The sequence below is a fragment of the Phodopus roborovskii genome, unplaced genomic scaffold, assembly GCF_943737965.1.
Source record: "Phodopus roborovskii unplaced genomic scaffold, PHOROB, whole genome shotgun sequence".
Classification (NCBI taxonomy): Eukaryota; Metazoa; Chordata; class Mammalia; order Rodentia; family Cricetidae; genus Phodopus; species Phodopus roborovskii.
Window position 1 is genome coordinate 60,361,987 of NW_026126480.1, and position 14,320 is coordinate 60,376,306.

At 36.5% G+C, this 14,320-nt stretch overlaps 2 protein-coding genes across 2 annotated transcripts; both read right to left on the minus strand.

The window, feature by feature from the left end:
• Positions 1–3,540: 3,540 nt before the first annotated feature.
• Positions 3,541–4,476, minus strand: LOC127227775 (olfactory receptor 9Q1-like). Its single transcript, XM_051192116.1, has one exon. It carries the CDS (start codon positions 4,474–4,476, stop codon positions 3,541–3,543), a length of 936 nt encoding a protein of 311 aa, XP_051048073.1.
• A 6,424-nt stretch (positions 4,477–10,900) lies between these two features.
• On the minus strand, positions 10,901–11,842 carry LOC127227870 (olfactory receptor 9I1). The gene has a single exon (XM_051192177.1). The coding sequence runs from the start codon at positions 11,840–11,842 to the stop codon at positions 10,901–10,903; it is 942 nt and encodes a 313-aa protein (XP_051048134.1).
• Between the last annotated feature and the right edge of the window lie 2,478 nt (positions 11,843–14,320).

Here is a 14,320-nt window from a genome sequence, read left to right on the forward strand (position 1 = left end):
GATGTGGATTCCTTCCAGACTAATGTGGTTTGATCAAGCCAGACCACCTGAAACAGAGTACGAGGTGATCCTACATTCAAAACAGCTGGACAAAGCAGCCTTACAGACTATAGCCAGGATTTCTGAATCTTCTTCGAATCCCCCATGACAGCGCCCCTTCCCAGCAGGAAGTAGTTTGGAAAGAACAACGCCCAAATTCCCAAATATTGTGTATAAATGTTTGTTTTCATTTAAATGGACTTTGTTTTATAAAATAAATTAAAAAAGAAGGAATTAGGCTTTTTATAGGTCATGTCAATTATTCACTGACTACACACCATCTTTAAAAGATTGGATGTGACTTCATAGGCATGTCTAGAAAATAATTAATGGGGTAAATTCTCCAAGAAATGATGTAACTATGAGGTATTTATTTGATTATTTGATTTTAATCATTTGAACTTAGAAAGTTTCAGTATCAAGTATGGCAGATGTATTAATATTGAAGTAAGAATAAAAATATCTACAAAAAATGCTAAGATGTCAAAATATGTACCAATAACTATAAAGTTTATTATTTTCATCAACTTTGTATGAAGAATTGTTCCAAAAATGGCATTCTATTAGGAGTAAATTATTCCAACAGGAAACAGTGTGAGAGAAAAAAAAAAAAAAAAAAAAAGAAAAATGGGTAGACACAACCAAGAAACTTGGGAAAATAAAAATAGGGAGATATGTGTGAAGATGAAAGCTTAGTGTGAAGTTAAAATAAAATGTATTTTTGGAAGAATTGGAGATATATCTCTAGATCAAATAACAAACATGGAAAACATATCAAAGTGTGCACAAGAAACAAGTGTACCGTGGAGGTGGTGCCTTACATCTTTCAAGGAAGAAATATTTATTCAACTTCTGAGGGTAGAACTGGTTAACACTTTGGGGGGAGAAGTTTGAAGTTTATCTAGTGACTTAAAAAGCAGTTAAAGTATATCCAGGAACAAAACAATAGAATAAATTATTAGCTTTTTGTTTGTTTGGTTTTTGTTTTTGTTTTTTGTTGTTGCTGTTTGTTTTTTTTCCTTTCACAGGAACTTTTTTTTAATGGTTAAAATTTATTTGTATATTTATTTTATATCCCATCAATATTTTCGCTCCCTCCTCTCCTCTCACTCCTTCCCCCATCTCCTGTAAACTCCCCCCCCCCCCCCTTAATCTCATCCTCTGTTTCTATTTAGAAAAGAATATACTGAATAGCCTGGAGCCTGTTTTGCTCCCCACCCCTGCCCAAAAAGCCCCAGAGACCTGGGGACAGCCCACCAACCCAAAACCATCCAACAGTGCAACTGCCACCATTGGAGCCTTGGCTCTGCCCCCACAGGGAGAAGTGAGTGCTTGGGTCATCCAACCCCATACCCTATGGAGGCCCCTAATACCTAAGTCCTAATGGCCTGGGGTACTTAGAATTCCCCATGCCCGGGCAGCAAAACCCCAGAGACCTGGAGGCAGCCTCCCCATAATCAAAATTATCCATCAGCTGAAAAATGCACCTAGAATCAATTGGAGGAAGAGAGACCCCTGAATCACAGGTTCCACCTGCATCCACTAGAGGAAGTGATGGGAAAATGACAGGATAAGAACACATTCAAGCTGGGCAGTAGTGCTCATGACTTTAATCCCAGCACTCAGGAGGCAGAGGAGGGTGGATCTCTGTGAGTTTGAGGCCAGCCAGATCTACAGAGCATGTTCTAGGACAGGCTCCAAAGCTATGGAGAAACCCTGTCATATAAAACAAAACAAGAACATATTCAACAACATAAAGAGTAATATGGCACCATCAGAAACTAGAGGTTCTACACTAGCAAGATCTGAATATCTCAATACAGATGAAACAGAAGAAAACAACCTTAAAATAACTTTATGAAGATGATAGAGGCCTTTAAGGAAGAAATGGAAAACTCCCCTAAAGAAATGAAGGAAAAGACAATGAAAAAAATGAAAGAAATGGAGGAAAAGACAACCAAAAATTAAAATGGAAAGAAATCAACAAATCCCTGAAACAAAGCAAGGAAAACAGAAAAAAAAAAATCAAACAGGTGAAGGAAACAGTTCTAACAGTTCAAGACTTGAAAACTGAACTACAGGAAATAAAGAAAACACAAACTGAGGGGATTCTGGAAAGGTAAAATCAGGAACTACAGATGCAAGCACAAACAACAGAATACAAGCAGTGGAAGAAAGGATCCCAGGTGTTGAAGATACATTAGAGAAATGGATTCATTGACTTAAGAAAATGTTAAATCAAACAAATAATTAACATAAAATATCGATGAAATCTGGGTTACCATGAAAAGACCAAACCTAAGCATGATAAGTATAGAAGAAAATAAAGAAGCCCAGCTCAAAGGCACTGAAAACATATCCAACAAAATCATAGAAGAAAAATTTCCCAACCTAAAGAAGGACATGCCAATTGAAATATAAGACATTTACAGAACATCGCATAGACTGAATAAAAAAGTCCCCCCCACCACATAATAATCAAAACACCAAACATACAGAATAAACAAATAATATGAAGAGCTTAAAAGGGAAAAGGCCAAGTAACATATAAAGGCTGATGTATCAGAATTATACCAGACTTCTCAAGGGAAACTTCTCAAGGAAGTCCTGATAATATACATGTTCTACAGACACTAAGAGACAATGGGTGCCAGCCCAAACTACTATACCCAGAAAAGCGTTCAGTCACTATAAAAGGATAAAAAAAAGATATTACATGGCAAAACCATATCCAAACAATGTATATTCACAATTCCATCCCTGCAGGAAGTACTGGAAGGAAAACTCCAATCCAAGGAAGTTAGCTATACCCACAAAAACATAGGCAATAAATAATCCCACATAACCAACCCCCCAAAAGGGAAACACACATAAAATAGCCCCAACAACAACAAATCTGAAAGTAACATTGATCAACCAAAATGTTTTTATATAAATCAAAATGTTTTTATATAAAAATTAAACTAAACAATAAATATATTCTAAATTTTGAATCTCAAATGAAAACATGGTTTTGAAAGACATAATGATATTGTTTTAATGTTATTTCATGCAACTTATGTTGATGTGAATAAAAGATAGCACAGGTTGATGGAAAAATAGATGAATGGGTATTTTAATGGATTTATCATATTTATTTAATGGTGTAAATATAACAAAATATTAATATTAACAGAATCTATTGAATATAAGGTGTTTATTAAAAGATTTTTCAACATTTCCTTTTTATTGAAAACTGCAAAAACTGCAGTTTTGTTCTATCATCACAAACCAGTGAGACCTTCCCCATTTAATTGCACATTTCCTGAGAGCCATGGTCCACACTCAAATATCTTCCCTGGCTGACCTTTGCATTTGTTCTTGCTTATCCCTGGATCTAAACATTTTTACTTCTTATAAGTCATGGACCATGATATCCACATTTAAATGTTGGGAATAGTATAAATAAAGAAGTCCTAAAGTGTTGGCTTTAGAAAAATAGTTTTCCAATATAGAGAAAGGTTAGGAAGTCTTGAGTCTATTAAGAACTTTCCCTAGTGCTTCTTTCACTTCCTTGTTCCTCAGGCTGTAGATGAGAGGATTCAGCATGGGGATTACTGTTGTGTAGAACACAGACACTACCCGATCCTTCTCTGAAGCCTGGCCGGAGTTATCTCTCAGGTACATGAAGATGAGGGTGCCAAAGAAGAGTGATACAGCAGTGAGGTGGGAGGCACAGGTTGAGAAGGTCTTTGCCCGGCCTCCTGCTGAAGGGATCCTCAGAATGGCCACAATAATGAACAGATAGGAAACCACGATTACCACCATGCAGGCAGGGATAACAAAAATGGCAAACACAATGATCACCAATTCCTGTGTGTAGCTCTCCCCACAGGTCAGCTTTAACAGAGGAGGAAGGTCACAGAATATGAAGTTGATTTCATTGTTTCCACAAAATGAAAGGGAAAATGCTGAGATGGTCCGCACCAGAGCACTGAGGAGGCCAGCAACATAAGACCCAGCCACAAAACTTAGAAGGGCTTTTTGTGTCATGATGGTGACATAAAGCAGAGGTTGACAGACTGCCACATAGCGGTCATAAGCCATGAGGGCCAAGAGGTAGCAATCGATGGAGCCAAAGAAAGTAAACAGGAAAAACTGAGCAACGCAGCGTGCATAGTTTAAAACTGCCCCATGCTCCAATAACACGGCCATTGTCTGAGGAACAGTGACAGAAGAGTAGCAGATGTCCATGAAAGAGAGATGGCTTAGAAGGAAGTACATGGGGGTATGGAGCCGGCGATCCATGCGAATCAAAACAATCATGCCTGAGTTCCCCAGCAATGTGAAGAGATAGATAAATAAGAACAGGTGGAACAGAGGAAGCGCTCGTTCTGGGTGTTCAGTGAATGCTATGAGGAGGAACTCCGTCACCAAAGTGAAGTTCACCTCTGCCATGGAGCCAGTCATACCTGAGAGAGCATTAGAAGCAAGTCAGGTCAGGATGCTTCACATAGGATGCACTTGCAAGTACGGTGTTTAATTTTGAACATGTGGAGGGACTTTAAACATGACTATGACAGGTCTTAATTCCTTCCTTAAAGGGAGTTCTATTATAGTCATCCTAGGATATTGAGGGGAAAATAAAACACATACAAACTACAAATGTGTGCCCAACAAGAGACTGAGTAATCCCACTTGCATTGCTAAGTAGCTGTGTGAGCCCTGCAAATCTAGTACAGCCATATAGAGATTTGTGGTCCTTTTCTTACCATGCAGCTGACCATCTCAGGAGTTTGCCCTTTCTCCTTGATGGTAAAACTTCTCCCCTACTTCTAGCCCTCTTCATCTCTTCTCTAGTTTAAATCAACAGCCATGGAACTAACTGTTCTCCCTCACTTCTGAGTCAAAGTAACTTTTTTGCCACTGTTTTTAATTAATATCAATTAAAATCTTGTTATTTCTAAGACTTTAATTTGATCATGTCTCTCCCTTTTGAAATAAATCTAGTCATGGAACCCTGTTAAGAGCAAGAATTACTTAGCATCCTCAATATGTTGGTTTTCTCAATGATATTTCTACTTATTTCCGTAAGTAACACCTTACTTCCCAGTCCTGGCACACAAAGAGACACCCCATTCTGCCATAATTTCCACAGATGTACTGAAATTATTGACAGCCTTAATACTCCTGCATTCAATGATGTCTCCTTGCTTCAAGCAGAACATTACTTCTGCCTAGGACATTTTACCTTTTCTGTGCCCAGGGTCATCCCCAATACTTACACATCACAGGTTTTATAGGAAGTCTCTCTTCATCATTACTTCTACAGACAGTAAATATCCCCTGGGAGTTCATCACTCAGTAAGGGCTTAACATATTTTACAGAATGAAGTTAGTAAATAAGATGTGAGACCGCCTTGAGGAGAGAACAGTACAGTGGCAGTACTCAAGTTACAAAGTCAGAACATGCTCTAAATATGAGACTTCAGTACCAGTGACTATTATAAGTTCTTTGTAGGTTTTATAATTCTATCTATGATCTTTAATGTGCTACTTAACAGAAAGGAGATGTCTTTTTTTTTTTACAAAAACAGGTTTCTACCAGAACTATATTTTCAATAATAATAATAAAAAAAACATTGGTAGACTACATTTCATGACCTATTCATTAATTCATTTAATCTTTATGGTGTTATAAATGAACTTTCTTCTTTCTGTGGATGAGGAGACCAAGACAATACTTAAGCATCAGGCCCAAGACAACACAGCTAGGAAATGATATAATTGTCAGCTCTACATATACTAGAAAATGCTTACCTTGTAACCGATTTTACATGATTCCTAGATTTCTTCTAATAGCTCTTACTTAGGAAATGTCCACCTTTAAGTCAAAAAACTCAAATGATGAATAGATTATAGTATGGCTAAATTCCAGTGCAGCAGGACAGGGAAGATGTTAAAAAATATTACAGCATAAATATTGGTACCTAGGCCAGTGCTAGACCAAGGTACTAGAATGAATGATATAGGGAATTGATTCTGGTCACCAGGTTGAATATCAATTAAGAGAAACAGTTCAGTTTGATCATCTGAATTCAAGTTTGGTGTTTATCCCAATGATCCTCTTTTCTCTTTATCCACTACTTATCCTAAGTTTAAACAAGGTCATTTCATTCTATCTACCTGGCAAAGAAGTATCCTAATGATATGACGGGGGCACTACTGCCCTTGGCTGCAAAAGATTTTTTGATTCCTATTTGCTTCCTACAATTTTATTTATGAGGCTGAGGAAGTCTTAGCTCCTCAGTGTCTTTTCTTTCCTTTAGATTCACACACACACACACACACACACACACACACACACACACACACACACACTCATTTGCACCATATTAATCAACATGAACATAATAATATTTTAACAGATTCTTCCTACGATAATTCTTGAGATCCTTCTTGCCATATGCCATACCAAAGATTTTTTTTTGTTTCCAGAATCTACTGAATCTAGCCAGGATCATTCTTCATCCCAAGCATAGTTCAATTAGGCATTAGACTCAGTCAGCAGAGGTTGGAACAGCCTTTTCTTATGCACTTCCAATTCTAACATATTTAAGAGGGGAAACACATTTTGCTTATAAAACTCTGAGATCCCCATACAATGGTTAAAACGGTCTCTGAGGAAAGGCGTCTATTACCTATGTGAATTCTTAACAAGGCACCTGGTCTCTGTCACAGAGGAGAAAATACAGCTGCTTCCCCAGCCTCAGGTCCCAATGCCTAACTATTCATCTCATACTCCACAAACAAAAGAAAATCTGCAAACACATACTTCTTTCAAGGGCATAGGACCAAGAATTATGTGGGTTACATGCTTTCATTTCCCATCAACTAATGAGAACCTAGTTAATTTGGCTAGTATCTATGCCTATATATATATATATATATATATATATATATATATATATATATATATATATTTCACAAATATATACACACACACAGCAAGTGAATGTGCAAAATTTTACAGTTAAAGTATTAGTGCTGTTTTTTCGTTGATTATTTTATTTTTGTATTTTTAGTATTTGAGAATTTGATACAGATATTAATGTTTTGCCTAAATTCATCCCTTATTCCTTCCCTTACAATGTTCTCCCTATGCCCCCTGTTACATCTTCCTCCTGACTTCATGTTCTTTCCTTTTAGTTTTAAATTTGATGGTTTTACTTGGTTTATCCTGTTTGTACAAGGCTATAGGTTCATCTATTGCAGAATGTGTAGTTGTCAGCTAAGGTGGTAGTACATAAGCCACTCTTCCACCTATGCTGAGGTTTAGACTGGTTTGTTATTTTTCTAACCTTTTACATTTAGTCACAGTCACTGTGATGATATCAGAATATAGCCTCTTGTTATTGCCAGCTTTAAAAATCAGTTTGAAGGTCTACTTTCTTCATTTTTGCAATGTCATATGTGGGTATATTTGAGGGAAAATATTATAGTCAAAATTTTATCATTTGAGTCAAATTTCTAAAATAAACAGATTAGAAATTGAAAAGAAAAAAGAAAGCCATTGCAAAACCATTGACCATTTTCTACTTCTAAAATATTATGTGTGAGACTATGTGGTAGCATGTGACTTCAAGTTCAGGACCTGGGAGGCTGAGGAAGAAAAACCTTGAGTTTGAGGCCAGTGATAAAATAAAATCATGAGAAAAAGTATTTTATTTCAAAGATGGCATTTAAAAAAAAAAGAATGTTTTCTTTACACAAGATAAGGGAATCTTATCACAGACCTTCATGATCAGCTAGTCAATAGTTCCATTCATTTATTGATATGAGTCACTGACAAAACAATAAATGCCAATGCTTTGTGCATGATGAGTTAGACTCTTGCGACTAAACAGATGACTCAGGAGTTAAGAGCACTTGTTCTTATAGAGGAGCAGGACTCAATTCCTAGTATCCACACAACAGCTCACAACAATCTACAACTCTAGTTGCAAGGAATCCTGTGTTCTTTTTCTGGCCTCTTTGGTAACTACATGTGCATGACATCCATATATATATGGCAAAACACTCATATACATAAAATAAAATTATAATGTTTAAAGTAAAGCAATGCCTGCAATCACTAAAACTCATTTTACTGCGCCTTGTGTATTCCAGAAGCAATTGTGCATGTACCCAATACTTGGAAAAAAATCATTTGTTTGTCTGTTTTAGACATTTTAATAAGCATACATTAATTACACAAAATGACTCATCTATAGGCGAGTTAGATTTGACCTGCAAAGTAGAAATTGGTAGGAAAGTGAGATAAATAATTCCCACTACCACCAAGAAAGAAAACCTTAGTCTAATTTTTTCTATGTGTGTTTGTATCTAAAATTTCCCTGTAATGAAAGATTTCTTAAGCTCATTATCACAGCCAGGCATACACCATGAGATTAATTAAAGAAAATAACTATTTGGATAACTGACATAGCCTTTAGAGCAGCGAAGGATTAGACCTTTTGTAAATTATTGTACACGAACATAAAAGCAGATACCACCAAGTTATATTTTTTCAACCTTGCATTTTGTTTATGTACCAGTCCTAATCCCATATAATATTCATTCACCTCCTAGTTTTCTCTCTCCTAGAATGAATTTGAGAAGCATAATATTGTATCTCACAGAAATATACCACCGTGCACTAGAATATGCCAGTTGTTTCTTACACAATTGAGTCTGTGCTTTTATGTTTCCATCCCAACTGGCCTCCTTTCCAACCCAACCAACTACAGGAAAAGGATGTTTTGTTTTTGTTTTCAATTCAGAACTAACATCATTTCTTATCCTGCAAACTAGCTCTGCACCCTAGTTTCTCCTGAATCCACCACTTGCATTTCACACTAGGGTATTCTCAATCTGTGTCAGACTTTGATGATCCCTCATAGGAGGCATTGCCCTCCCTGGGGAGTTGATGGGGGCTGGGACAGGGGTTTGGTGGGTGGCATGTGAAGGCAGGAGAGAGAGAGAGGAAACTGGGATTGTTATGTAAAATAAGATTGTTTTAAATTTAAATAAAAGTGAATTTAAATTTTTTTTAAAAAGATATAATACTGAACAGAACAATGGATTATATTAGTAGCATTTTATTGAAAGAGTAAACTGATTTATTGCAATTATTTCTCCAGATATCACCAAGATCAGTTGCCATAAACCTTCTAGTGTCTAATAAGAGACTAAATTGCAACTTGATAAAAATAAAAACATAATGAAAAATACGATTTGAAAATCAAGGAAAATAAAGATTCCCTCAATCTGTCTTCTCTTCAGTTCATATGATTTCACAGAACTTTGTATTCACAGTTATTTCAGTCTGATATAGTCTCTTCTTCTCAGAAAAAGAGCATACTTAATTATTTAGGTTTCTGTCTACATGTTAGTTCTTTGAGAATGCTTTTTTTAGCCACACCAGACTATGTTAAAGCCTTATTTCACCAATTAACAATGACCCATGATTCTTGTTTTGTTAATTTTTTTTTCATTTCCACTTTCCAAAACTTTAGAAGTTAATTATCTATATAATGGATATATGTATAGTATATGACTGTGTCCCATGTTTCAAATTCCATACAGGATAATGCATATGTATTTTATCATGCACTTTATTATCATGTTCCAAACAAATATTTTCTCTGCTATACAGTAGTCTCTATATATTTAATGATATGATGAACAAGATTATGAAGTCTCTATGAGATATTCCCAAGTAAGATTTTTAGCATATAATGGAGGTCATTTAGAGGTGATAGATTTGTATGTCCCTGTTTTCTGACAATAAAATAAATGTCTTAGAGGAGATGCAAGAAAATAGTGGTGTCCATCATTAGAGAATAAACAGTAACCTGGATTAATTGAAGCATCTGTCCATGAATAATGATGAGAAAAAGTAGAACTTCTAAACCTTGCTTATCAAAAACTAGCATAATATTATAGATTCAGTACCACTATACATCAAGATCAAAATGTTTCCAATAATTAATATAACTCATTTGTTCTTTCCTTTATTCTGCAGCATGTTGACTTTATGCACTTAAGTTAACATATTCTAGCTGAGTGATCCTGAATCATAAATCCTTTCCATCTTGTTTTCCTTCTTTCATTTAGGTACTTCTATTCCTCCATGAAAAATCCCTAAATTGTTTCTTTGTCCAGTGTTGATATCTTCACCACATAAGAAACATGGTGTTCTTTGTAATCACCCTAAGTTAAAAGATGAGTTTTATATGAAACAGTGAAGTAGTTGATTAAAACACTCAACAATATCCAGAACAGATATAAAAATAAATCTTATGTTATAACATATTTACAGTTATAAATCAATTTGAGATTGATTCCGTCTGTCTTAATCTGGGTTAAACATTTCCTGACTTTCAATCATTACAAACAAGAAATTTTCCTTCATAAAAATAGTATTTTTAATTATGTAATCATGTATGTATGTGTGTTTGAGAGAGGGAGACAGAGAGGGAAAGAGGGAGGAAGGGAGAGAGGGGGGAGGACTCATGCAGGCCAGAAGATCCTGTGAATCTGTAGCTGAAGGGTAAAGGTAACAGTTAGTACTTGGAACTGAATTTGACTCCTCTGTATGAATAAGATACATTATCAACTACCGAGCCATCTCTAAAACCTCAATAAACAAATTACGTTTGATAAAATGATACGAAGAATTTCTTGCTCAAAGTCATAGAGATAATAAGTTCTGGAAGCCAAACTTTAATTTTCTGCTACGATATATCAAAGCAACTATGAGAGCAGAGTCATAAAATTAAGAAGACAAAACAAAGGACCAAAGACTGTTAGGAACTTCTGGACTTATGAAGCTTAAGTCTTACTCTCCTTGGGAAATCTTCATTCTTTTGAAAGCTTTTTTAAGAGCCTCTTTCACCTCCTTGTTCCTCAGGCTATAGATCATAGGATTCAGCATAGGTATCACCACAGTATAGAACACAGACACAATCTTGTCTTCCCAGAGTGATTTACCCATGTTACTTTTCAAGTACATGAATATGAGTGTTCCAAAAAAAAGAGCCACTGCAATCATGTGAGATGCACAAGTGGAGAAGGTCTTGGCTTTGGCCCCTGCTGTACGAATTTTCAGAATAGCCCAAATAATGAAAAGGTAGGATATAAGAATCACTGAAATACTAGTCGTGATAACCAGGAAAGCAAAAAGAAAGATCACCTGTTCTCGTGACTTGGTCTCACTACAGGCAAGCTTCAGCAGGGGTGGGAGGTCACAAAAGAAGAAGTCAACCTGGTTAGATTTACAAAAGGAAATGGAAAAAGTACACCCAGTCCGGACCACAGTATTTACCATTGCACCAGAGTATGCTGCAGCAACCAACCCTAGGCGAGTCTGTGGTGTCATGGCCATGGCATAGAGGAGGGGATTACACACAGCCACATAGCGGTCATAGGCCATCACAGCCAAAAGGAAGCACTCAGTACTAGCATATAAGGTGAAAAAGAAGAACTGGATGGCACAGTGCTCATAAGTGATGACCATCTTATGAGACCCCAAGGTCTCCAGCAGCTGAGGCACAATAACAGATGAGTAGCAAATATCCAGGAAGGACAGATGGCTGAGGAAGAAGTACATGGGTGTGTGGAGCCGAGGATCACTCTGAATTAGCAGAATCATGCCCAGGTTTCCTCCCATTGTGATGACATAAAAAGCTAGAAATATGAAGAAGAGACCTAGCTGCAAGTCTGCCTGAAGCTGGAACCCCATCAGAATAAATTCTGTCACCCTGGTGACATTCTCTGCCATAAAGTGAAGGTCACCTGGGGAAATAAAATAAGTTAATAAGAAGATAACACTGAAAAATAACTATGGTAACTACAACCTACTTGGCTCTCCTTAATAAGCTTTTTTGGAAAACACTTCATTATTTTTATGAGCTTGGTTTCACTTGGTCAATAACTGATGTGAAGCACATAATGCTATGTTAATCACACTTTTGACAGAAGAATCACAAAGAGATAAAGTGACTAAGCAATCCCACATGGCTTCTTAATTAGGAAACAGGCAAATTGAGGATTAGCACTCAGTTTCTCAGGAACTTCCAAACTTCTGCAGTTCCTGTATTAAGACTATATATTGACTTCATGTTCAGACAGAAAAATGTTTCTCAGAAACACTGATAAGATAGTAGTATAGGTTGAAAATCCCTTCAGACTTTGAACAAGTTAATTAATCTTTCTAAACATAACCTTCAACAAGTACTCCCCAAAATGGCATGATATTGTTCTTTATAGGTATTTAACACATCATTGTGTATATCTACCATATTTTTTATATTTACTCATCTGTTGACGGACATCTAGGCTGGTTCCATGTTTTGGTTATTGTGATTATTGCAGCAATAAACATGGGTGTGTACGTGTCTCTGTGGCACACTGTTGTGAATCTTTTTGGAGACACACCTAGAAATAGTATAATTTGGTCAGACAGTTCTAATGTTAGTGTTTCGATGAGCTGTTGTGATGGTTTCTATAGTGAGTGGGCCAGTTTACATTTCAATCAACAGTATAAAAGTTTCTTTTTCCTCAGATCATCACCAGAAATATTTTAGGTGCTTTTTGTTGTTGATGGATTTTGTTTTGTTTTGTGTTTATTTTTTTAGTGAGAACTCAACTTAGGGCCACAAGAATGCTAAGCAAGTTTTCTTCCACTGAACTATACCCTAACAGTCATTGTCACATTAAAAAAAAAAAAGAAATAACTTACATTGAGCTCACTTTGTAAATAAAGAAGGCCTTGCATTGTGATCCTCTTTCCTCACTCTCCAGAATAATAACAATGTAGACCAATGCCATCAAGCTCACTGCCATTTATTTTCCTAAAGATAGCCATTTTTTAAGGTAAGATAGAATCTGAATTTAGTTTTAATTTGTATTTCTGTAGTGGTTAATAATTTTGAACATTTTTTCACATATCTATTGAGAATTGCCTATTCTGTTATTGCTATTTGGTTGATTGAATGACAGTTTTGAATGTTTAATTTTAGGAATTTTTATAAACTCGATATGAATCCCCTATGATCTTTATGGTTAGCTAATCTCTTCTCCAGCTCCATGGGATACCTCTTCTTCTTTGCTACAGTAATGGATGAACTGAGGTCAGAGCCTGAAACAGAAGGAATAAATGGATAGGGGGGTCTCATGGAAATCTTTAAACATCCCAGGTTTTTGCCAGTGCAATTGGTTGTTCTCCATAAATTGATGGTAAGTTCATATTGCTGAAGACAACACCTACACAATGCATTGAACACAGAGAAGTCTAGCTGATGCCTACCAAGAGCCTTAACCCCTTCTGACTAGTATTCATATTACTGGAGGATGCTCTCCTTTCTACCATATATGAAGTTCATCATCAACCCAGCTACAAACCCTTTGATCTATAATGGTGTCTTACCTATAAGATATATTGGTGCAATAGGGGCACAAAATTTGTGGGAGTAACCAAACACTGACTTATTGGATTTAAGACCTACTACTTGAAATGGAATTTAGGACTGACACTGGTCAAAACACAAAGATCAGACATGGTATGGACCTAGAGGAAAACAAAATACTGCTGTTGTGCTAAAGGAACATAATAATAAAATGACCACTGTCAACATTTTACTATACCACAGATCAGTGTCTTACTCAGTCACCATCAGAGAAAATCCTCCCTGCAGTAGAGGTAACAAATACAGAGACTTACAACTGGAGAGTTTATAGAGAGAGATTTTACAACACTCAGTCTGAAATGGGATGTTTCATCAAATCAGTCCCATCAGAGATCAAAGAAGGATTGTAAGAGCCAGTGAGAATGGAAAACAACAAGGAAACAAGGACTTCTAGACACAGCAGAACTGAAACAAATATGAATTCACACAATGATGGCAACACTCACAGGGCCTGCACAACTATAAGCCACATGGGTCCCAGCACTAAGAGGAAAAGTAGTCACAAGTCCCCATTTGTAACCTAGAAGCATTCTCTTGAATTAATAACATATCACAAAAGAAAATTAGTTTTGGCCCTGACAGACAGCTGCGAGACCTGTCCAGCCACTAAATACCTTGGAGAGACCTGGAGGCAGAACAAAGTATCCAGCATCTGAGGCCATCCCAGTTTTGGACCATACCCACTAGAAGGATGGATGCTGGGCTTTTTCCTGCCCAACTTTCCCTAGATATGTCCAGCCACAGAATCTCTAAGAGATACCAATAGGCAGACAGAACCATTCAGCATCTGC

Coding starts and splice junctions, on each gene's coding strand:
- LOC127227870 (XM_051192177.1), bottom strand. CDS start 11,842: ATGGCAGAGAATGTCACCAGGGTGACAGAATTTATTCTGATGGGGTTC.
- LOC127227775 (XM_051192116.1), bottom strand. CDS start 4,476: ATGGCAGAGGTGAACTTCACTTTGGTGACGGAGTTCCTCCTCATAGCA.